The sequence below is a fragment of the Setaria italica genome, chromosome V, assembly GCF_000263155.2.
Source record: "Setaria italica strain Yugu1 chromosome V, Setaria_italica_v2.0, whole genome shotgun sequence".
Taxonomy (NCBI): Eukaryota; Viridiplantae; Streptophyta; class Magnoliopsida; order Poales; family Poaceae; genus Setaria; species Setaria italica.
The window spans coordinates 7,193,205-7,215,609 of record NC_028454.1 but is presented as its reverse complement, the minus strand read 5'-3'; the positions used below and the strand labels follow the sequence as shown (position 1 = coordinate 7,215,609).

Genomic DNA, 22,405 nt, shown 5'->3' with positions numbered 1-22,405 from the left:
GAACCATCGACTAGTTTTGGGAAAAAAAATAGAGTCAGATGATGGTAACAGCACCATAGTTAGTGGGTGTTTGGATCTTTAGTCTGGACTAAAATTTATATCACATTAAATATTCGGAGGCTAATTAGAAGGACTAAATATGAGCTAATTATAAAACTAATTACACAGATAGAGGCTAATTCACGAGACGAATCTATTAAACCTAATTAATCCATCATTAGCACATATTTACTGTAGCATCACATTGTCAAATCATGACCTAATTAGGCTTAATAGATTCGTCTCGCAAATTAGTCTCCATCTGTGCAATTAGTTTTGTAATTAGTCTATATTTAATACTCTAATTAATATCTAAATATTCGATGTGACATGAATTTTAGGAAGCACCCCTATTATAACTTATAAGTAGAAGTGTAGCGTATAGGGATAAGAAAAGTCTGACGGTGATGGCATCATATGCTAATGTCTCTTTAGCGTTCCCAGTGACTTGGGTTGAGGTGACGAGGTCGATGACTCGGCGTGTCGTGATAAAGTTAGGAGCAAGAGCAGCGTGACAAGTGGCAACAACAACACGTAATGAGCAGGTCACAGGATGTCAGGTAGCACTTTTTATAGCAACGTTATCTATGGTCGGTGGGAGCTCTTTTGGCGTGGTGCATTTTTTCTTCAAGAGCTCAGGAAAAGAGACAGACATCGAATCGATATGATGTTTCGCGTTCCATTCGAAAAAAAAGGATACGATGCTTGTATATTGTTTCGGGTGAATTTTTGCGTTGTTGTATTGCATGCAGCTAGGTCATTGATCCGAAAAAAAGTGCAGTAAGACTCTTGCTACTTTTCCACCAGTGTCCAATGATCCCAAATTCCCAATAGTTCTCTCCAATACAAACATGCTTTGTTAGAAGGAGCTGAGACGAAACCTTGTATCACAAGAGTTCAATCACCTCTAGAATTCAGTGAAGTGGAAACCTTGGAGTGACGAATGAAGGCACCAATTATCAATTTTTCTCAATACGGGAATTAATTTTGGAATGTAAAGAACATTCCCTCTTCCAAAGCCCATATTAGCAAAGAAAATATAAATGCAAAGCCCAAACGTGTGCTCGGTATCATCTAACAAAGCCCAATTGGCAAAAAAAAATTAAAGCCCATTATCATCAGCCCACGGCCTCTTTCTCACTCCCTCGTGCTCGTACGTTTTCTGCCGTCTGCAGCCTGCCACCTACGGTGCGTCACGCCGTCACCGTCTCTTCCTCAGCGCCGTTCTCGCTCCCCGCCGCCCTCTTCGCCCGCCGGCCGCCAAGCCGCCGCTCCCAGCCCAGCGCGGACTGAGGTGTCGACCACAGCGCCACCCGCCGCCGGAGCAACTCACCCGCCGACTCCTGAAGCCACGGGGGAACCGAGGTAAGGTTCGACGCCCGCTCCTCCCCGTTCCCATTGTGCCAACCCATATCCTCCATCCTGACACTATTTTTCTCTCATTTTCCATCCTGACACGATTTTCCTCTCATTTTTGTAGGGGTGTCAGGACCCCTCCTATCCATGGCTTGCCGCCTCGTCGCGCGCCACTTCCTCTCGCACCTGCGCCTGCAGGCGCCGCGGCCCCTGCCTGTTCCACCGCTGGCTCTGGGCATGATTACGCACTGTGTCGGCCCGTCGTCTTCTCCGGTTGTGGCGCCTCAAGGTGCGGGACCGTTCGAATTCGACCGATTCCTCCTTCTTCCCTCTTTGATCTCGTGTGGTAATGAATCATCTGTGTTTAGTGTGATGGAGTACCAGGGAACGCATGCATCATTGCCACCATCTGCACCTGAAACTGCCTGCATAGTTATTTTGGTTTTCAGTGGACTAATGTTGCTGATGATCATAGAGGAATTATTTTCACCAGAAATTCTAACCAGCTGCCTTTCTCCATGGAAATCTATATTACGGCCAGTTGGGAAATATGGAAAATGCGAATTGGGAAAATATTTGAAGGTTCCAATGTTGGTCATTGTCTTTGGACTCTAAAATTCAATGAAAAAGTGGTGCTCCAGATGCACCAAGTTCGAGAGGACCTTAGACCTCAGATTTTCCATTGGCTAGAAACAATTGTATAATCTGATCTTTTTTCGGTTTTCTTTTATGTACGTACTTTGACTCTTTTGTACATATTAAAAATCTGTAAAATGAGGTGCTGTGTGGAACTCCACCATAGTTTTTCTTCTTCTTCTTCTTTTTAAAAAAAGGAGAAACAGGATTCTTTGTTATACTATTGTGTGTGTAACCCATTTCACTTCATAATCGTGTAGTGGCTAATCTGTTTTGTTGAGTCTATTGATTGGGGCTGTAGGCTGTAGGTACTGTGTGCTCAATGCATGCTGAAGTTATGTAGTTGATTATGCTGTGTTTACCTAATTTGGGAAAAGATGCTATACAACTGAAAGTCTGGAACTCTTTCTCTAGACTGTATACTGTTTGGGAGAAAACGACTCTATGTTAGACAACAGAATGTTGGACTTATTTTCCAGGCAAGATGAAAAAAAAAGTAACAAAACATATATATACATATTGCAAGTTTCAAATGCGGAGTGCGTGTAAACCTCAGTGCTTTCTTACTTTCTGGCAAAATGGATTACCTGCTCTTTTAAGTTATTTGCTAGTGCATTTTTCCCTGTTCTATTCCTTTCGAAGTACTGGGTGGTTGATGCATAGAGATAATATGTATGTGCGCAAAGCGCTATAAAATTCAGGAGCTTATAATGTTGCGATTCATTGGGCCGTTATGGTGTTACATATGCTCCAGAAGGTCAGGAATTTGTTTGAAAATCTTCCATTGCTTCATTTAAAGAATGATAACTTGCTATATAGGTATATTGATTAATAAAAGGACCATAGGATGACATTAAGGTGGTTATGGAGCCAACTAATAGTTATTTGATCGGTCTAGAATAGTGTAGTTTTGGTCTCAATGGATGAATGAACCTTCGAGGAGTACAATTTATACTGAACAGATCTTCTCTATCCAGGAACCCGATACTTTGCTGACGATCGCTCACACTATGACCTGTTTGGTAAAAGAAGGCCAGGGGATGAAGAGTTCAGAAAAGCTTGGCAAGAGGATGTTGATGAAGAGGACTGCCTGTGGACAGGTAGTGAAGATGAGGAGGAGGAGGAAGAGAGTGATACAAAATTAGAGAGGGAAATTAAGAAAGTGAAGAGGCAAGCCAAGGAAAATGCAAATCTTATTGATGCTGATGACAGCGACGAGTTAAGAAGTATATGCCCTGAGAGTGATGAAGATGATATGACTCTCTGGAGTGGCAGTGAAGATGACGACGACGATGATATTCCCTCTGAGGCACATCCCAGTGAACGCAGTGATTCATATATTGATAAGGTGTTTGAATTTGACGAGTCACCAAAGTACCGCACAATCTCAGAGCTGTTGAAAGCGGAGAATGAACCACCAGAGCTATCTCCAGGAAAGCAAGCAAGAAAACTTGCCGTAGAAAATGCTCTCAAGAAGTTGAAGAAAGGCCCTGATGGACGCTACATTAACGTATTTGATGTTGTCACTGATATAGATATCCTGATTGGTGCATTTGAGAACATTGTTTCAGGACCAGAATATGCAGAGCTGCGGGAGGGTGGACCAAAAAAGCTCAATATACAGTTCTTTAAGGATATACAAGCACGCATGAGGGACCCGAATTTCAAGTTTTCTCCAGAGTTGAAGTTAAAGCCAAAGAGTAAGTTAGTGTCTAGGAAAAAGTGGCAGAAAGCAAAAGCAAGGAAGAGGAAAAATGACAGACGTTGAGCTGATGTCATACATTGTGATGCATTCATCTTCTTTTCTCCTCTCATCAGGATGCTTTCTTCAGATGGTTGATGTATTATCTGTAGTGTAATTCACAATGGATATTCTCAGAGTGATGGCACAAGCACTTAAGAAAACCATATTCGTTATTATCATTCCACGTGATGTCTGTTCTGTTTGGGGATTGAGAGAAGTTCTGGATTGCTTAGAGTTCAGTAAGAAGCAGGGAGTATGATCATGTCCATTAACACAGGAAGTGATGAGAAGTTAGTTTGCAAATTGCAACTCATGTCTGACTTGAACTGTCTTTATTGTCTTCACTCTTCAACACACGCCTGTCTTGATGTTGCCGGTTTTTTTAGGATTGAAACCTGGGAGGAAAGTATATGCTCAAATCTGTGTTTTTTTTTATAGTTTCTCTTGTATTTGATGCGAGTAACTAATGTCCTTTGAAATGCTCACAAGGTATATGAGTTGGATCAATATAGTATTACAGTGACAGATTTACCACTAACCATTGTGGTTCTACACTTGCTGACTCGGTGTTGGTTGACTGAGGAAGTGAGGATTAGGGAGGTCAGGCTTTACGTTGCAGACTTGTATCTAGCCTATATAACTAGAATCTCTCTCATCTCCCCCTTTTGCTGTCATGACAAACTAACAGTTTATTATCTCCCATGATAGTTCCATGGGAAATTTGTTTCTTTGTATTATTTGAGTGCACTTGTGCAGATGCTTGGAAATGAGCAAATTTATACTTACATCTCTTTGTTTACTTCTGTAGTATGCAATGATCTGTTTTCTCAAAATATTGTGTTTGTTTGGTCTTTCATAACCATGGACACTAAGATTACATCAAAACCAATTGAAATCATCCCTTGCTGGATTTTACAATGTTTACTATCCAGGCCCTGTGTGACACAGTGACTGGTACCTGGCCGGACTTGTTCCGAACTTGTTTCCAACTGACTGGTTACCACTGTTTTTTTGCCTTTTTTTTTGTCCCATGTAATATGCTTATGCACTTGGAAGATCACACACTAATTGTCAATACTATGCGAAACAATAATTTTTTATGGTTGGCCACTGAAGTATGACGTAAGGTTACCCATTTATTTGTAGTCCATATAGTAGATTATTACTAATGCTAATTGTTGTGTGAAAACTAATGCTGCCATTCCACTAACCTTTGCTTGATAATTTGGAGACTCAACCTGCATATTGAAAAGTTTAATATGTTCTAGAGCGGCCCATGGTCGCTAACACTGCATATCATGCTGCCTGGATCTGATTGTTGTGCCAACTGCAACTGAGCACAAAACTAAGCTACCAAACGTTAGAGATTTGCATCAAAATATTGTGCCAACAAAGCCATCAAACTTTTGGTGCAGCGTAGCATCCTGTACCACCGTACCTTGTCCCAAATTACTATTCATTTTGGATTTTCTAGATACATAACTTTTGAAAGATACAATAAAAGATGTAAAACTCTCCACTTGTGGCTTGGAGGTGCTAGGTTCGAACCAGCCTCTTTGCACAATTTTAAAAGAATTTTGCAAGGATAAGGCTGTCTAGAAATTCTCTTCCCCAGACTCCACCTTGTGTGGGAGCTTTTTGCACTGGGTACGTTCTTTTCTGGAAAAACTAAAACGAATAATAATTTGGGACGGAGAGAGTATGGGAAGTTGCCCTATTATCGTAAAGGTTTGAAAAACCAATTGTTTATAGTATATTTGATCTGGAGCATTCGGGATTCTCAAAGTGTGTCATCCAAATAATTTACCTTCTTTTGTTCACTTCTCCTTTTCAGGAAGAGCAAAGAAAAGGAAGCTTCTTGCGGGATCATGCAGGTGGGCATGCTCGTGCTCTACTTATAGTTAAACTTTACTTTATTACCCATCTCGCCTCAGTTATAGCTCCACTCATATTTAATTGCTGCCAAACAGAATCATAAGATTCGCCGTGCTAGTTTCTTATCTGGAAGCATGGGTGATGGATCAATATTAAAGTTCTTGAGCCTGTTGCTACTGCTAAAATGCTATTAGTCTGTCTGAAAAGCATCCACTGCTGAAGTTTCCCTTGTGAGTATTGTAGTTGGTTGGCTCCACAACCTAATGATCTATTGTAGGCTTTCAGACTTCTTTCATTGGGAACTTAAAGTTTCATCTTCCACTTTTACTCACATAAAGCTAAACCAAAGATACAATAAGACGGTGAACATACGTACAGCAAGGATTCATATGGTTTTCAATTGACAAAAAGGCAAGCTACTTTGAACCCAGAAGATTTGTTTATTGGTATTGGACAAGGAGTGCTTTCTTCAAGATCAGGTAAGTACCCCTGAAACTGCAAGTTAAGCATTCTCTTATGTTTCTTAATAAAAGGACTTTGTATTGTTGAAGTTTTTTAACTGAGCTTCTTTATAATAGTTATTCATTGGTAATATAATGATATTTTGAGTCATGGTAATGACTTAGCAAATGAGTTATGATAACCGAGCTTCTTTAGAACAGTGTTATCTTTAATTTTTCAGAAATGGCACAACTTCAGCAGTTGCCTTTACAGTTAAGGTCCCCATACTGCTTAAACTGCTCAAATTTCGAAGTTCCACTAATATACAACTGGAAACATAACCCAAATACCAAAGCACTGAATCAAAAGGCTGGCATGTCTGTTGAGGTGAATGTTGCATTCCAGAGAGAATCTCATCACCTCCCCCAATGGTTCTCTGCTCGCTTGTTCATCTCGCAGGGGTCAAGTTTTCTTGGTAGTTGCAAGCACCATTTCACTGTGCTTCACACCTGCAGGTCAAAAAGTCATGGTGCCCCTGCGCAGGCCTTGCCGTCACAGAGCCCCCTCTTTGTTGAACAAGTTTGTTTTTTTTCCTTTACATGCTTCCCCCGTCATCATAATCCCTTGTACTAAAAGCAAGCATCAAGTTTATTCTAGTTATATACCAAAGCTGCTTGATAAAGTTTAAAGATGATTGTTTGTGTTTATAGTTTACTGTGCATGGCTTTCCATGCCCTCAGCTGGGTTCCAGCTTTTGTCTACTGCTCCCTGTGTTCTGGTCCCTCCTCAGTCCTCACTGCCTAGCTCGCTGAGAGGTCTGCTGTATATGTCTCACATGGCTGTTGGTGTACTACTCTCTCACACACACAATGTGCATGTGTGTGCAAGGGAGAGATGTTGACTGAAATGGAGAAAGCCTCATCTCAACTCCTCACTCCGTCCCCTTTTATATGTCGTTCTCGCTTCTCGAGAACTCAAACGTAATCAAATTTGACCAAAAATATATAAAAAAATATTAATATTTATGATACATAATTAGTATTATTAGATAGATCACTGAATCTATTTTCATAATAAATTCATTTAAAAATATAAATGTTGCTAATATTTTCTACAATTATAGTCAAATTTAAAAAGTTTGATCAGCATGCTTCCCACAGCGACACCGATATTAAGGGACGGAGGGAGTACGCTAGCATGATGTACTCGCTCTGCTTTAGTGTCTCTCTCAGCTTTTTTCTGTTGAGGAAAAACCTCTTTTCCACAAAGCTGGTGTGTTGGGTATCAATACGGCAAGCGGCACGTAGCCCTAGTTACATTCCTGACGGAAAGAAAACTGGGTGGTGATCCAGATTTGGCTTGTTTGGTGGCTGCATATGGCTTTGTCCTTGGCCATTTCACTTCAGCCATTCAGGACCATTAGTCTGGTGGAAAATCCATCTGCTAATTTATGCATACTTGTTGGGTCAATGTGCTTGTTACCGTGCATATTTATTTTATGCTGAAATAAGCTGCATACCTGCATCCTAACCCTTGTTTCATCCCTATATTTCAAGTTTTCAACTCCAATTCATGGGGTTCCTTTTCCTGCAGGTTAATTCGCACCTTACAGATCCAGCTGCTGTTGCACACTTGCACTATCCATCCGGATCTTGCATTGAGTTGACCATCATTGCTAGTGCAGGCGGGGGTGCGGGTGCCGCACGCCCCCTGCAAGTGTTTGCATATTATACGCACATCAACAATTCCACCCATCCATGGAAGAATAAACAATCCATTTGCCTGCCAATTCCCCTTCCCGAGAATCCTATACATTCTTTATACAGGTGAAGTGGAGGAACTGCCTACTGTGCAACTACAAAAGTATTGCCTTTGCAGTTCGTACAGTTAGCTAACTACTTGAAAACTGGATAAACTGTGCACGAAAAGGTTCATGGAATTCTTAAGAATATGCATAGGTGGGCTTGTGCATTCCACCTTTTGCGCCATGCTCACCTCAGTCACAAAGATTCCATTTGTAGTATAATACTGGGAAGTCGAACTTACGAGGACCTTTAGAATAACAATCTTAGTACCAGCGTTTCTAAATTTGTTTTCTTCTCAACATTTATCAATTGTCTATGTCTGGGGTGCATTATGGTATCTGTACTATAGTCTGTCAAAAGTAGTAAGGAGGACTGATGAGAAATCAGAATTTATTTTTGCTAGGGACCAATGCGTTCATGAAGGGAGCCACAACCATTATGATGAGCATTCATTTTCAACCACCTTTACCAGCATACACTTTCATCATGGAATTTGATCATGGTTGGCATCTTTGGGTTCAGCAGGCTCACAGCTTTCTTACAAGGAAACTGCACCCAGTGTTACAGGTTTGCAATCCTCCTCTTTGGTTCTTGAAATCCATTTGCGATATGTATGTCCATTCTACAATTAATATTTTCAACCTTTAAACAATACTCTGGAAATTGTGCTGCCTAAAGTATGGTGTCAGGCCTTAACAACTTGGAAGTGCTCTGTGCTTAATTAACTAGTTAATGTTTAATTTCTGTTCACATGCATGCTCACCAGCTCCCACTCCAGTGCCATGACCATCTGTAGGATGGTGTGGGACAAACTCTGCCAGTAATACATCACCCCCAATGTTGACTGCTAACAGTTGTTCACCCTCTCCACTTAACAGTCTGATGCCATGATCACCAATCACATGCCATAGGATACAAGTCCACACCAGATATACAATATACAAATTCTAGCAAGCCAGTCAGGGCAAAGCACTAGGCAGTAAAAGGTATTACATTACACTGTTTGATCACCCTCTCATGTTGCCCCTACTTTCAACAACACATCTAAGTCAACACCATGATTCATTCTTGATACGGGCGAAACCATAAGAGCAGAAAAATAATGAAAGAAAGAAAAGAAAAGAAAAGGTAGCAGGACTGGATCACCATTACCATGCTTCATCACCAACCTCTAGATTCTAGCAACACTCCTACATGACAACACATCCCTTGGTGTTCTCATCACTGAACATGGTCTCCACATCCCCATTGCTGGCCGGGTAACCCGCGCTGCCAGGATGGGGATGGTAGTAGTAGTTGTAAGGGTTGTAGTAGCCAGTGTAGGGGCTGATCTGGGGAGAGGAGTGGTACATCATCTGCGGCTGCTGCTGGGGCTGATGCATCATCATCATGTTGCTGTTCAGACCCCTCAAATTGTTCATCATCGCTGCTGTGGCCGCAGGGTGATGATGGTACCCCTGCATGCTCGCCATGAGATTGTTGCTCTGCTGCTGCTGGAGGTGGTGCTGTTGCTGAAGACCTCCATAGCCGGCAGCAGCATAGGACGGGTGGTTGAAGCCTGTGTAGCCTTGGAAGCCAGGAGCAGCATTGCCTGCTCCCAGGCCATGGCTCAGGCCCAACATGCCAGACATGGCACCAGTGTTCCTCTGGGCACCATTGGCCATCTTGGCGTTTGCCGCCGCCGCCATGTTGATCACATTCGCATTCTTCTGGTTCTGAACGCCGGCACCCATCTTGGCATTTGCTGCTGCCATGTTAATCACATTCGCATTCTTCTGGTTCTGGTGGTGATTAGCTCCGGCACCTCCGGTGACATTACCTCCTTTCTTGCCAGTGTTGTGGTTATTGTTGGCAGCAGCATTGTTGCCGTTCTTATTCTGGTTCTGGTGGTGGTTATTGCTGTGGAACCCCAGCTGGCTCATCTTGTCCCCAAGGTAGCGGAGCTCCTCCTCATAGTCATCGTCAAACTCATCATCCTCGTCATCATACATGTCATCATCCTCGGAGTCAAGCTCAGGGAGCTGGTGCTTGTTGTTGTGCTGGCTCTTGAACGCCTTGAGGCCCTGCATGAGGCTTCCAACCCCTCCTTGCTTGCCCTGGTCCTTCTGGCCGCCATTGTTGTTCTTGTTGTTGTGGCAGTCCTTCCCCGGATTGGCACCTTGCTTCTGCTGCTGTTGGTGCTGCTGGTGGTTCTGCTGGTGCTGCTGCTGCTTCTGCTGGTTGTTGCCCTTGTGGCCCTGGTTGCCGCCGCCGCCCTTCTGCTGCGTCCACAGCTCCGCGTGCTTGCCGCCCCTGGTGAGCTTCCGGATCAAGGTCTCCGCGTCCACGTCCCCCGTCACCGAGACCTTGTGGTTGTCCACATCGATGGCCACCGAGTACACGCCTGCAATGAGACGCAACAGAGAGAGTTCACAAGCGGCTCGTGAGCCACGGTAATTACCAAGTACTGGGCACCTATTACGTTATAGGCATCACAAGATGTGGGCTTGTGCAGTGAGTGGGGTTGCGATCCAGAGTCCTTCCTGTCGTTCATTTGAACGATTAGCAGGGAATTTCACCTCAGGAAATTTTACCACGGTTCAGTAAAATGCACACCAGCTCAATCTGGTGAAGTGGCGAGCAAGGTTTTCAGGCCAGGGCACAGTTTGATGGCACAGTTATCAAGACTAAGAACTAGGCGCCTGTTGAGTGTCCACGAAACTCCCCCTCCTCGTAATGAGGATGCAAAAATGTTGATGTGACATAGTATTTAATTGCCACGAAACTCCTAAGAAACTTTGGATTGAGACTGATCTTAGCAGGTTTTTTCTTTGTTTAAACCGAAACTACAATACTAGCTGGAAACAATTTGGCCTGGACATTACGCGCGTGGTACATGAAAAGCCGGGATCTCTTGTCGTGTTAACGCATTCAGCGAGACACACGGTGGTGCTTTTAGTTGCAAGTGGACAAAGCTTTCAGTTTTTATGACCGGGCAGGAAAAGATAGATTTTCCAGTAAAGTGGGTGTGTCGAGAAAAAGGGCGAACTGAAAAAACTATTTCCTGTAAAGTGGGTGTGTCAATAAAAAGGGAGAACTGAAAAACAAGTACCACCAGCTTAGAGCCAGCGCTCTTCTGCAGGAAGAGGAGGAGAGGGGAGGACAAGTTACCTTCAATCTTCTGGAGCAGCTTCTTAACCTTGTGCTTGCACCCGTCGCAGTGTATGTTCACCCTCAGCACATGGTTCTGCAAGAAGCGAAGCGAGGAAGGGAAGACCCAAGAACAGTTCAGTCAGCTCTCATTCAAGAAGAAGCCACACATGAGAGTCAGAGAGTGGGAGGGAGCGAGAAAGCAACCTGGATCTTGACCAGCTTGAACTCCTCATCTTTGGTCATTCTGCCGGCGGGGCACTGTGAGCAGGTCGCCGCAACGAACGAGACGGGAGACACCGCTTGGTGGTGGGGGAAGAGGAGAGACGGGCGGAGGAAGAGGAGGTGGCGCTGCAGCCGAGCTCGCGGCAGCAGCGGTGGCTTCGCTCAGTGTAGGGGGTGGGGGAGGGAGGAGTGATGGTGGTGGTAGTGGCGATGGTTTTCTTGTTGTGCCGTTGCGGTGCAGGAGAAGCCTACTCACTCACTCCCCTCCCGCATTTAAGAATGGCTCTCCTCCCCTGCCTGCCCGTGCCGCCCCCGCCCGCTCCTCGGTTGCTCGGTCAGACGGTCACTCTCCTGGGGTCCTGCCACTTCTATGTACTCCTATCTCTCGGTATCACACTGACCTCACGCCCACACCCACACCCACATGGGCTCCTGGGCTGGGGCCTTTCTCCCTCGCCCTCACGCCCACTCCTCCTCCTTGCCTGCCCCCACCGCTGTGGGAAAAATGTATTGCAAGCCATTGTACTCTCCCTCTCTCCTCCCGTTGGAATAGAATAGCGTGGTAAAACTTGGCTTTTGTAGTCCCTCCAGAACATTGTCTCGAGAGTCAGACTCCAGAGCGCGCGTGCGCGTGCGGTTTGCAGGCTAACACCCTATTACTGGTCTCCATGGGCCCCCCTGCATAACATGATATTAGCACATATTACTGGAAACTCTAATAAGCACCTTTCAGGGTGCAAACTGCGAAGTGACCGTCGAGAAGGGAGGAAATTGCGAGCGTGCCAGGTGAAATACGTGGTGTCCCAAGCGGACCCGAGGTCGCCACGTGCCCACACTACTGTTGATTTGATCTGTTTGGTGTTTGCGAGCGTTCCCTTCCCCTTCCCTTCCCTTCTCCGGTGATGCTCGAGCTCGACCTCGACGCAGGGAGGAAGCCAGGGAGGGCCAGCCCCGTCAGAGCGATTTGACGAGGGTGACGTGGTCCTCGGCTTGCCGCTGTGTCTCTGCGTGGGGGTGATGGGAGGGGAGGTCAGCGTCTGCGTGTGCGCTTCGGAGTTTGGGCTCCCGTAGGAAAATACCAAAAGTATATTGCTAGGGGCTGTCTATTTCCATAGACGAGTGTTGGAGGGGTCTCGTAGCACTCGATTTTTTTACCACAGGATCTAAAACCGATGGCCGTGATAAAACCTTCCATTCCCTTATCTCTTCCCCACGATGAAACTTTATCCCTAAGCGCAGACTCATGAGGCGCGTCTCGCCCCCGCCGCCATCACCCTCCATCACCGCCAACGCTAAAAAATTGAAGCACGACGCCCCTGCCGTCTTCACCGACCAACCGGGATCCTCCACCGCCCGGCTTGGGTGACGCCTCGCCGCCCCCGCTCCGCTGCCGTCTCAACCACCACCGCCACCGCCGGCCGGTGAGCCACCCAGAGCTCCCTCCTACACCCGCAGGTGACAAGTAACCCCATCCTAAACCTAACCTCGAGCTCTAACTCCGAAACCCTAACCTACCGGAGTTGAGGAAGAAGCTCTCATGGCCAAGAACGTTGACCGGCAAAATTCTGAGTATTGATGGGAGTAAAAATGTACATTACGATTTATGCCTTGTTTGGAAGGGAGGGGCTAAACTTTAGCCCTGTCACATTGGATGTTTGGATGCTAATTAGGAGGACTAAACATGAGCTAATTACAAAACTAATAGCAGAACTCCGAGGCTAAATCGCGAGACGTATCTATTAAGCCTAATTAATCCATCATTAGCGAATGGTTACTATAGCACCACATTGTCAAATCATGGACTAATTAGGCTTAATAGATTTATCTCGCGATTTACCCTAGGGATTGTGCAATTAGTTTTATAATTAGTCTATATTTAATACTCCTAATTAGTGTCCAAACATCCGATGTGATAGGGACTAGAGTTTAACCCCGTGTCTCCCAAACACCCCCCTAACGATCCCCGTACTGCTACCTGTATCCGAAGAGCGAAGCCCAAGAGGGAGCACCACGGTCCGGTGACCAAATATTTTATCCATTGCCTATATTTTTATTCCTTCCCTTTCAGCATTTATCAGCTGCCCGTTTAAATTTGCATACTGACATACTGTGTCGTCGCGTCTGACTACCTTTCCGGTGAAGAACACGCTGTATAGCCTTGCCATAGCTGTAGGCTTTTTATGTTAACCGTAGATGGGAGATGGTACTGCTGTACTGTACTAGCACCGTTTAGGTTGTTACTTCTGCTGAACAGACCAAGATTTTCTAGACAGTGAGCACCAGCCAACCCAACCATACTCTTATTCGTCCTTAGATTTATGCGATTGTCCTTGGACAAATCGTACTCCAGCTCGATGCGTGCCACTGCATTTACAGGGAGCAACAACCATGGTGGGGTGGTCTCGAATTATTGTAATTTTTTTCCATAAACTGCATGTTGCTATATACGGTATGCGATTTGTTTGGCACAGTACACGCTACACGGCGTTGCAAGGCCGGCCGTCCGCACGATCACAGCTGCATGCACGCCAAGGGATACTAACATGGGCCCACATGTCGGCCGCGGAACAGTAGCAAATGCCCTCGCACCTCACTGTTTGGCTGCCTGCAGTGAGCTTCGGAGAAGAGAGGGAGGGAGACTGGGAGAGGGCAGGTGAGCGACGGGGACGTTTAATACCGAGAGGGGGGAGGGACAGCCGGACAGGTACTCCAGCGAGGTGGGGAAGGCCAGAAGGGGACGAAGGAATTGAAAGCTGGGAGGCAAAAGCTAGCGAAGTAGCGAACAGCGACGCGACGATGACCCCCGCTCACCTTGGCCACCTATAAATATATAAATATTTAGATACTAATTAGAAGTATTAAATATAGTCTAATTATAAAACTAATTGCACGGATGGAGTATCATATCGAAATATTTAGATACTAATTAGAAGTATTAAATATAGTCTAATTATAAAACTAATTGCACGGATGGAGTCTAATTTGTGAGACGAATCTATTAAATCTAATTAGTCCATAATTAGATAATGTAGACCATTTGCTAATGATAGATTAATTATGTTTAATAGATTCGTCTCGTGAATTAGTATAGGGGTTCTGCAATTAGTTTTATAATAAATTCATATTTAATCCTCGAATAATTAGTGTCCGACTATCCGACATGACCATCCTGAAATTTAGCCCATCGAGGCGCCGTACGACGCCGCTGCAGAGGTGTTTGCTTCACGTTACCGAAGATGCAAGCAGGTGCCGTGGCAATGGCATTGGCGTCAGGGGGTTCAGGCCTCATGACTGCCACTGCTCGCCCAGTCCGGCAGGCATCTGCATCGTGTTCCGCCTCGGGAGATGGATCGATGGATCGCTGGTGGTACGGTGGTGGGTGACTCACTGACTCGTGGTAAATGCTTCGTGGGGAGTCGTAAAGACAAACGTGATCCGCGTCGTTGTACTCTGAACCGAACCGTAGATCTCCAGCTGCAGCAGCTGCACTGCTCGAACAGCTGCGGCTGCTGCCTTGGTTGTTGGTTCGCTACAAAGATCTCTCAAGATCCGTGTAGGATGCGCAGCAGCCAGAAGGGAAGAAGGAAGCGCACTCTTCGCTTCCGAGTCGCTGGTAAAAGAAGGATTCGATGCGGATCGGATTCGCAGCCCGGTCCTCGGCCCTCCCACTTGCTGCTGCGCGACTGTTTCCTCCAGTGAAGGTTGACAAGTGTACCACCCTACCTACGCACTCCGCAGAGCCTTTGCCGTTTCGCTCCAACGCTTGCATGGCCGTGACGGCTACGAGGAGGTCATGGGCGCTGGCGCACTGGTCCAGCACTGGCGCCACAGCGGCAGCGGGCGATCCAAGCTCCTTGATCAAACCAAACCACTCCTCCTGCTCCTGGTGATCGATCAAATTAATCTGCGCCTGCGTGCGTGCCTGCACTGCACTGCAAGCCTCGACTCACCTGCGCGTCGCCGCTGCTTCCCCCAACGGGTAAAAGGGCGCAGCGGCAGCAGGCCATGGATGGATGGGTCCCTCGCCTCCCTCCCCGGCCGCGCCTCCACTCCAACTCCAATGACAGTTAGCTGTTGCCCGTGTCCTTGCGTCCGGCACCGATGGCATGCAATGCAGCAGCGTGCAGCGCCTGCCTGCCACCCTTGTGCGTGCGCTTTGCGCTGCCCCCTCCTGGAGCGGTGAAAGCCGATGGAGAGGACAGTAAAAGCGAGAGTGGGAACGGCCCGGCCGCGGCCGGCCCTGGATGATGTGTAAGCAGAGCTTGTGTAGGGCCCTTGACAGCACCCAACAGCGAGCGAGTTCTTGCTGGATTTCAGGGCTTGGCTTCGGCATCTCCCCGTTGGCCGCGCCCGCGCCAGGGGCAACCCAACCCAACGGCTGCGCATTACTCGCGTCCGCACAAGCGCGTCCCGACACGGCCTGCCTGCCTGCCTGCCTCTGGGCCGGTTTCGTCGTGCATGCACACACACAGCCAGGGCGAGGGCGCGAGGCGAGGCGAGCCAACAGCTCGGCAGAGGACTGTTCCCCGTACGTCGCGTTGGGGGGGCAGGCAAACCATCCTGCGCGCGGCGCTGGAGAATGTAACACGCGCATTCCATGCCACAACATCACTGATCACAAGGTGTATGATAGATCCTGATCCTCTGAACATTTGGTCCGAGGCAGAGGCAAGGCAATGCCTTCGTTTTCTGCAGGCTTCGGATTTGGTGGCTATCCAATTGCAGAGGTGATGTCCGCCAGCAACTGCAACAATCACTTTAACCAGCAGCAGCGGGTTGGTTTTCGGCCTTGTTTAGTTGGCCAAATTAGGAGGTGCCAAATTACTGTGCTGGTACTGTAGCACACTGTAGCGTTTCGTTTGTATTTGTGAATTATTGTCCAAATATTGACTAATTAGGCTCAAAAGATTCGTCTCGCAAAGTACAACAAAACTGTACAATTAGTTTTTAATTTCATCTACATTTAGTACTCCATGCATGTACCGCAAGTTTGATGTGATGGGGAATCTTCTTTTTACATAGTGCTAAAGTTGGGAGTTGAGGGTGAAGTAAACAAGGGCGAATCTCGTTTCGGCGTGTCGCCGGATTCCGGATGCGTGCGCTTTCGCTGGATTTCTTTCTTGTCCGCTTGCCGAGGATTTGCCGAGGAACTGAAGGTGATTTGAGAGGGTTGCAGAGTTGGAGTGTCGATCGGCGACGAGCTAGGGACGTCAGGCTCAGGCAGGCAGCTGGGTGAGTGGGAGTGGTTAATGCCTGGGTCCTGGCTGTTGAAAAGACGCAACAGTGAGCATGCAAGCATGCTGCACGCAGCTCGTTTCCATTGGCGCGGCGCATGTTTCGGCTGCCCCTGTCCCTGTTCCATGGCGGATGGGATGGATTGCTGAGGTTCTAGCCGTGTTTAGTTGGGGAATTTGGGAGGTGCCAAATTACTGTTACAGCACTGTAGCACACTGTAGCGTTTCGTTTGTATTTGTGAATTATTGTCCAAATATTGACTAATTAGGCTCAAAAGATTCGTCTCGCAAAGTACAACAAAACTGTGCAATTAGTTTTTAATTTCATCTACATTTAGTATTCCATGCATGTACCGCAAGTTTGATGTGATGGGGAATCTTCTTTTTGCATAGTGTCAAAGTTGGGAGTTGGGAGTAACTAGGCCGTGTTTAGTTGGGGAATTTGGGAGGTGCCAAATTACTGTTACAGCACTGTAGCACACTGTAGCGTTTCGTTTGTATTTGTGAATTATTGTCCAAATATTGACTAATTAGGCTCAAAAGATTCGTCTCGTAAAGTACAACAAAACTGTGCAATTAGTTTTTAATTTCATCTACATTTAGTACTCCATGCATGTACCGCAAGTTTGATGTGATGGGGAATCTTCTTTTTGCATAGTGTCAAAGTTGGGAGTTGGGAGTAACTAAACATGACCTAAACATGGCCTAGATGTCGTGCTTGGATCCCTCTGAATCTGTCAATCTGATCTCTCGACCCAGGTGATGATGTGACCGAGGGTATCTGGTATTTTTTCTTGTTAAAAAAAAAGTGTCTGGTATTTTTACCGTATCGTATTTGTCGTATACTTGCGGTAACATCATACGTGCGCGTACACAATCAGCCAGGAAGTAGCGTGTGCGTGCCTTCAGCCTCAAGTGGAGCAGATACTCAGTGACCTCCTCCAAACAGTGGCAGCGTACGGGGCGAGCGCCCACATGGGGTGGAGGTGCAACACGCAACACGTGCAGCTGAGCTCTACGTCGTAGCTAGGCACCGGAAACATTCATACGGATGTCATGCACGCATCGGTAGGAGCATGGGCGCCTGCAATTGATAGGAGAGCGTGTGTAGGCTACGGTTTTTGTTGTTTCCCGGGGTTCATAGACCCTGTTCTAACGAATTTTTTGGAGTTGGCTGGCCAAGCAGAGTACAAGATTGGAGTCCTGGCAACTGAGGGGGGAATATTTGAAGGCAGTCCGCTTGACATTTTGGAAAGCAACAACTAAATACTAATTTAGTTTTTTTTTATGAAACAGGAGGGGATTGAATTCCATCCTAATTTAGGTTTGACTAGAGTAAAACGTCAAATGTAAATTTAAAAAACTTGTTCTTCTTTCCTTTTTCGAAAGAAAACCAGGTTTAGCTACTGTCCTGAGGGTGGTTCTTTTTCATTATGTTTGTATTACCCATATATGAACATATTCTTGGCGGATTGTGCATATGGACTGCGAGAAATGTCACTACCTGATATGCTAGCGTTCCAAATTAACAGATGGAGCAAACGCAAAGCAAATGTCGCTGCCCCTAGGCTCTAGCACTCGCATCGATCCGTGACAGCTGACGCCGCGTCTCTAGCTAGCCCCCTGTAGCAAGCAAGCCAAGGACTTGAGATCGGCCAGCCAAGTACACCGCACCTTTACGCTTTACCCATGCACAGGTCCTTTCGGCACAGTTACGACGTGCACGGTGCACCACAGCACCCCACTCGCAGCCGCAGCACAAATAATCGGCAACCTCATCGACCAACAGATCCCTCTCGCCCCTGCTGCCTGCGCTGCACGAACCAGGCTTGAGAAGAGCGTGCGCGCGCACACGTCTGCCCGGGCGCGATCGGGCGAGCGGGGTCACTGTACTTTTCGTTGCGTGATTGCAACAGCACGGCGGGGGGCAGAGGACGCGACCACGACGACAATGCGTACGCGCGCGCCCGTGGCCGTATCGACGGGACAGCGACACCGCCCCCAGTTGCGTACAGGCAGGTGATGAGGTCACTGAAGGAGTGAAGTCTGAAGAAGACACGGATGCATGTGGGCGCGGGGCAGGTCTCTGTCCTTGTGCCGTGGAGGTACCTAGCTAGTGCTGCCTAACACCGTAGGAGGGGTAGGAAGATAGGTGGGTGGGTAGCTAGCATTGGAGATGTAGGAGTAGGCTACAGCAGACAGCTAGGCTTTGTGGCCGTGAGCACGCAGGCATGCCCGGCCGGCGAGCGCATTGCCGTTTGCTTTCCTCCCCGCCTGCGGCATGCCTTTCGGTGCGCGACGCGACGGCCGGGCCGGTTCGTGATTGGCCGGCGCCGGCCGGCCCCCGGCGAACGTCATGATGCGGTCAAATCCAACCATCCAGGAGGGCTCACCGGGCACCGGCCACCGCTACTCTTTTTCCCCGATGGCGAGGCAGGCTGCAGGCACGACGACCATGCTATTGCGGTGTGTGCCCGGGCTGCACACGCAGCGTGCATGCTTTTGCGCGCCATCATGGCTAGGGGTTGCTGGTTTGCTGGTGATCGTTAAAAGACCGGCGCGTCAGCCATGGTCTCATGAATCATGATCGTCGGCGAGCGGCCGGTGACACCGACACGAACCTGATGAGCCGCCCGGTCGGCCAGGCCGACGGGAGAGGCGGACACTTGAATCACAGGCTAGCAGATTGGCGGCTGATCCAAAGCTATTAATTGGAGGTCCCGGTGCAAAACACAATTTGAAGCTGGGAATTCCATCCTTTCCGGAGTCGCACGGCCCAATTTGAAGCTGCTCATGGATTTTCCCACTGGCCCGCCTGTATGGGAGGGATGGGAGGAGGAAACGCGGAGGAAGCAAAGCAAACTGCACGGCCCACTTGCGGGATGCTGGCCAGCGTTTTGTTTGGGCTTCGGGGCGAGTCCACCACTTTTTTTTTTTGAAAGCTTGCACTCAGGGTGCTGCGTGGACCGTTGCTGTTCACGGAAAACGAATAAAATTAAGGGAAAGTCATTTTAACGTCCCTCGATAGGTACCAACGGATCCCATCCATCTAGATACTGGTCGGCTTGACAGGTGGGTCCACACCGTGCGGGTCCAAGCATGAAGATATGTGGAGCACAAGTTCGAAGGTCGGGCGAACGGATTCTGGCTGGATATCACAGGATACTTCTCGTAAACTGAATCGAATTGTTTTCCATGTAACAACCGATTAGGATTCGATCCTATCCGATTGTAATCCTAGGTTGTCAGTCTATATAAGGTGGCCAGGGGTGCCCTCGAGGATAACGCACCTCAACTCATCTAGCCTCAACTCTTGACACCTGCTATCAGTAATACAATCCACAAAAACACACAGGACGTAGGGTATTACTCTCTGGAGGTCGAACCTATCTAAACCTTGCTTCTATATGTTGCCATTCGAGTTCTTGGTCTTGCGATCTCCCCTGCTACAAATCTACCACCTCGGTAACCTCCTGGTGGACTGCCGGTTACTGAATCCGACAGTTGGCGCATCAGATAGGGCTGAGATCCTCCCTAGCGAGCTCGATGGCATCCCTCCTTGGCGTCATCTTCCCTGAGAGCATGAAAAACTTCCTTACCAATTCGATCCAGCTCTACTTCGGGAGCATGTCGGTGGACTCCGATTCTGCCGCCTCTATCGCCGATTCAGTGTTCGCCGCTAGCTCAGCATCTGTCCGATCTGCATCAACGGAGCAAGGTCTCCACCCGAGAATCATCACGTCGCTTGCCCACCAGATCGGTGATCTCTCTCTCAGAGAGGATCCCACACATCCTCGCAGCAACCAGCCCACCCATGCGCTCCGATCTAATCGTAGGGCTAGATCGCATCAGCAACATCATTGCTGAGTGCATCAATCTCTCTGAGGAGGCACTATGCCCCAAAAGGTCGGTGCCAGACCTTCCCCATGCCCCTTTTGTCCTTAAGAACTCGGCTGTCATGCTTTTCAAAAATCTCACGCAGTCGTTCCAGATCCAATCTGAAGATCCACCCGAACCCACCCAGTTTCTGGACTGTGGCGATCATCCAACACCTGCGGCGCTTTTACCCTTAGGACCTAAAAGCTATGTACTCTTTTTGCATTTTTACATTGAATAAATAAAACCTCATAGGTCCTTTTGGCCTTAGAGGTTCTTTTGTATGTTAATGTATTCGTCTCAAGGATATTTGTTATTTGTTCGTTTCCTTACTGTATTTATTCGCTGTGTAAAAGTATTTGTTCGGCTCATTAAATGTTTTTGCAAATACTTCCCTCACTTACCTGGATCAAACATAAATTCCACTATTCTCCAACCTTCTAATGTATTCCAAGGATTGAAACTGGATATGATAAATCATGATGATGACTATTCTTTGAATTTCACAAGTGCATCTACAAGTATAGAAGACGATTTCTCTTATGTTGTTGAGACAACAAATGATGATTATGTTACTTCTGTTGAGATGATGAAGATAGAAAAAGTTGACTTGATGTCACTAGCGGGATGTAAGTGTTCAATATATATAGTCTTTGTTCAAATAATTTCATCTTGTCACTAACAATTTTATGCATAATATTACTAGCATGTTAAAAGGTTGCTTCTTACCATGTTTCTTTATATTCTTTTGTTCTCACTTTACTAGGGTCAAGAGAAAATCAACTTTACTAATAGCAGCTCTTGAGAAAAGTGAAGACACAACTTTCTTTAATGAGCTGGTTATTTCAATTAACTTCAAAACATCAGAACTTTCAAAATTTTGCAAGAAAGAATCATTGATTAAGGATGCTTTACCCTTCAAACATCCTCAAGATACAACTGACCCTTTTGAATGCAGCAATTCAAAACTCTCAAAACTTTCCAAACTATCCAACAAGAAATCATTGGTTAAGGATGCTTTACCCTTTGAAAGATTCTCAAGATAGAACTGGATCTTCTGAATGCAGCAATTCAAAGCACAATAAGTACTATGGATTGTCTCTGAATGAACATGTGCAATGTTTTTTAGCATCACCTTCTGTTGACTTGTCAAATCTACAATCAGATTTTCCAAATTTTGATATCTTTAGTGATGCTGAAGAAACTGACAAATAGGAAGACATTGTAGAAGGAATACATGACTCTTTGCTTGACAGTTTGCAAAAAGGTTTCCATAATTGTGCTGAAATGCTTAGTCAGGAAGTTAATGATCAAAGTAGGACAAATAATAGGGTTAAGTTAATTTTTGCTACTGAAGTTGAGAATAAGCTTTTCAATTAATGGCATCTAATATCAATAAGGAAATAAGGTATTTAAACTAATTATTTCTTCTACAATAATATTTTGTTCATGTATCACAATAACTATATCAGACAATCTTTTGATTTCTTCTCTTTCTATATAGAAGCCAAAAGATTTTCCAGAATGGATATTGCTAGGTAGATTAGTACAAGCTGTCTTTGTCAACGATGACTGGTGGTTGGGTCCATTTTTGATGTCATGGACTGTTTCTCAAAAATGCTCTCATGGCACCAACAACTGATAGCTAATCTTGAGGGACATATTCATCAGAAATATTTTGAGCAGAACACGGTTCAAAGGATCTTGATGTCACCTAGAGGGGGGGTGAATAGTCAAATTGACAATTTATTCAAATTTCAACCCACCAAAACACTGCAGCTAGGGCTGGCCGATTAGACCAGTCTGCCTGACCGGTCAGACCGGTCAGGAGCTGTGTAGCACACAAAATGCTGCCCGAGTCTCTCTTCAACTTCTAGCACTAGCAAGGCTTGGATAGTAGCTTCTATGGATAATTTCTTGCTGGATAAAGCAGTTCCTACACACAAGAAAAGTACACCCAAGTAGATCGAAGCAGAAGTACAAATATTATGCTAGAAATTCACGAGTGAGGCAAACCAAAAGGAGATACAAGGATTTGTTTCTCC

General features: G+C 46.4%; 2 protein-coding genes across 3 annotated transcripts; one reads left to right on the top strand and one right to left on the bottom strand.

The window, feature by feature from the left end:
• Positions 1–1,223: 1,223 nt before the first annotated feature.
• On the top strand, positions 1,224–4,119 carry LOC101768403 (nucleolin). Of its 2 annotated transcripts, none has more exons than XM_004968031.3 (3): positions 1,224–1,404; positions 1,520–1,684; positions 3,009–4,119. In XM_004968031.3, the coding sequence occupies exons 2-3, from the start codon at positions 1,543–1,545 to the stop codon at positions 3,797–3,799; spliced, it is 933 nt and encodes a 310-aa protein (XP_004968088.1). In that variant the 5' UTR covers positions 1,224–1,404; positions 1,520–1,542; the 3' UTR covers positions 3,800–4,119. The 2 variants fall into 2 exon arrangements, with proteins under 2 accessions (XP_004968088.1, XP_004968089.1); XM_004968032.3 differs by having other exon boundaries at positions 1,224–1,409.
• A 4,665-nt stretch (positions 4,120–8,784) lies between these two features.
• LOC101769087 (heavy metal-associated isoprenylated plant protein 37) lies at positions 8,785–11,563 on the bottom strand. Its single transcript, XM_004968033.4, has 3 exons — positions 11,233–11,563; positions 11,047–11,122; positions 8,785–10,279 (listed from the first exon to the last, which is right to left on the bottom strand). The coding sequence occupies exons 1-3, from the start codon at positions 11,269–11,271 to the stop codon at positions 9,087–9,089; spliced, it is 1,308 nt and encodes a 435-aa protein (XP_004968090.1). The 5' UTR covers positions 11,272–11,563; the 3' UTR covers positions 8,785–9,086.
• Between the last annotated feature and the right edge of the window lie 10,842 nt (positions 11,564–22,405).

Excerpts from the sequence above, each read along its gene's own strand:
- LOC101768403 (XM_004968031.3), top strand. The coding sequence starts at position 1,543 with ATGGCTTGCCGCCTCGTCGCGCGCCACTTCCTCTCGCACCTGCGCCTG. Across the intron at positions 1,685-3,008 it reads TCCGGTTGTGGCGCCTCAAG|GAACCCGATACTTTGCTGAC; the intron begins GTGCGGGACCGT and ends TTCTCTATCCAG.
- LOC101769087 (XM_004968033.4), bottom strand. The coding sequence starts at position 11,271 with ATGACCAAAGATGAGGAGTTCAAGCTGGTCAAGATCCAG. Across the intron at positions 11,123-11,232 it reads TCAAGCTGGTCAAGATCCAG|AACCATGTGCTGAGGGTGAA; the intron begins GTTGCTTTCTCG and ends CGCTTCTTGCAG. Across the intron at positions 10,280-11,046 it reads GCTGCTCCAGAAGATTGAAG|GCGTGTACTCGGTGGCCATC; the intron begins GTAACTTGTCCT and ends GTCTCATTGCAG.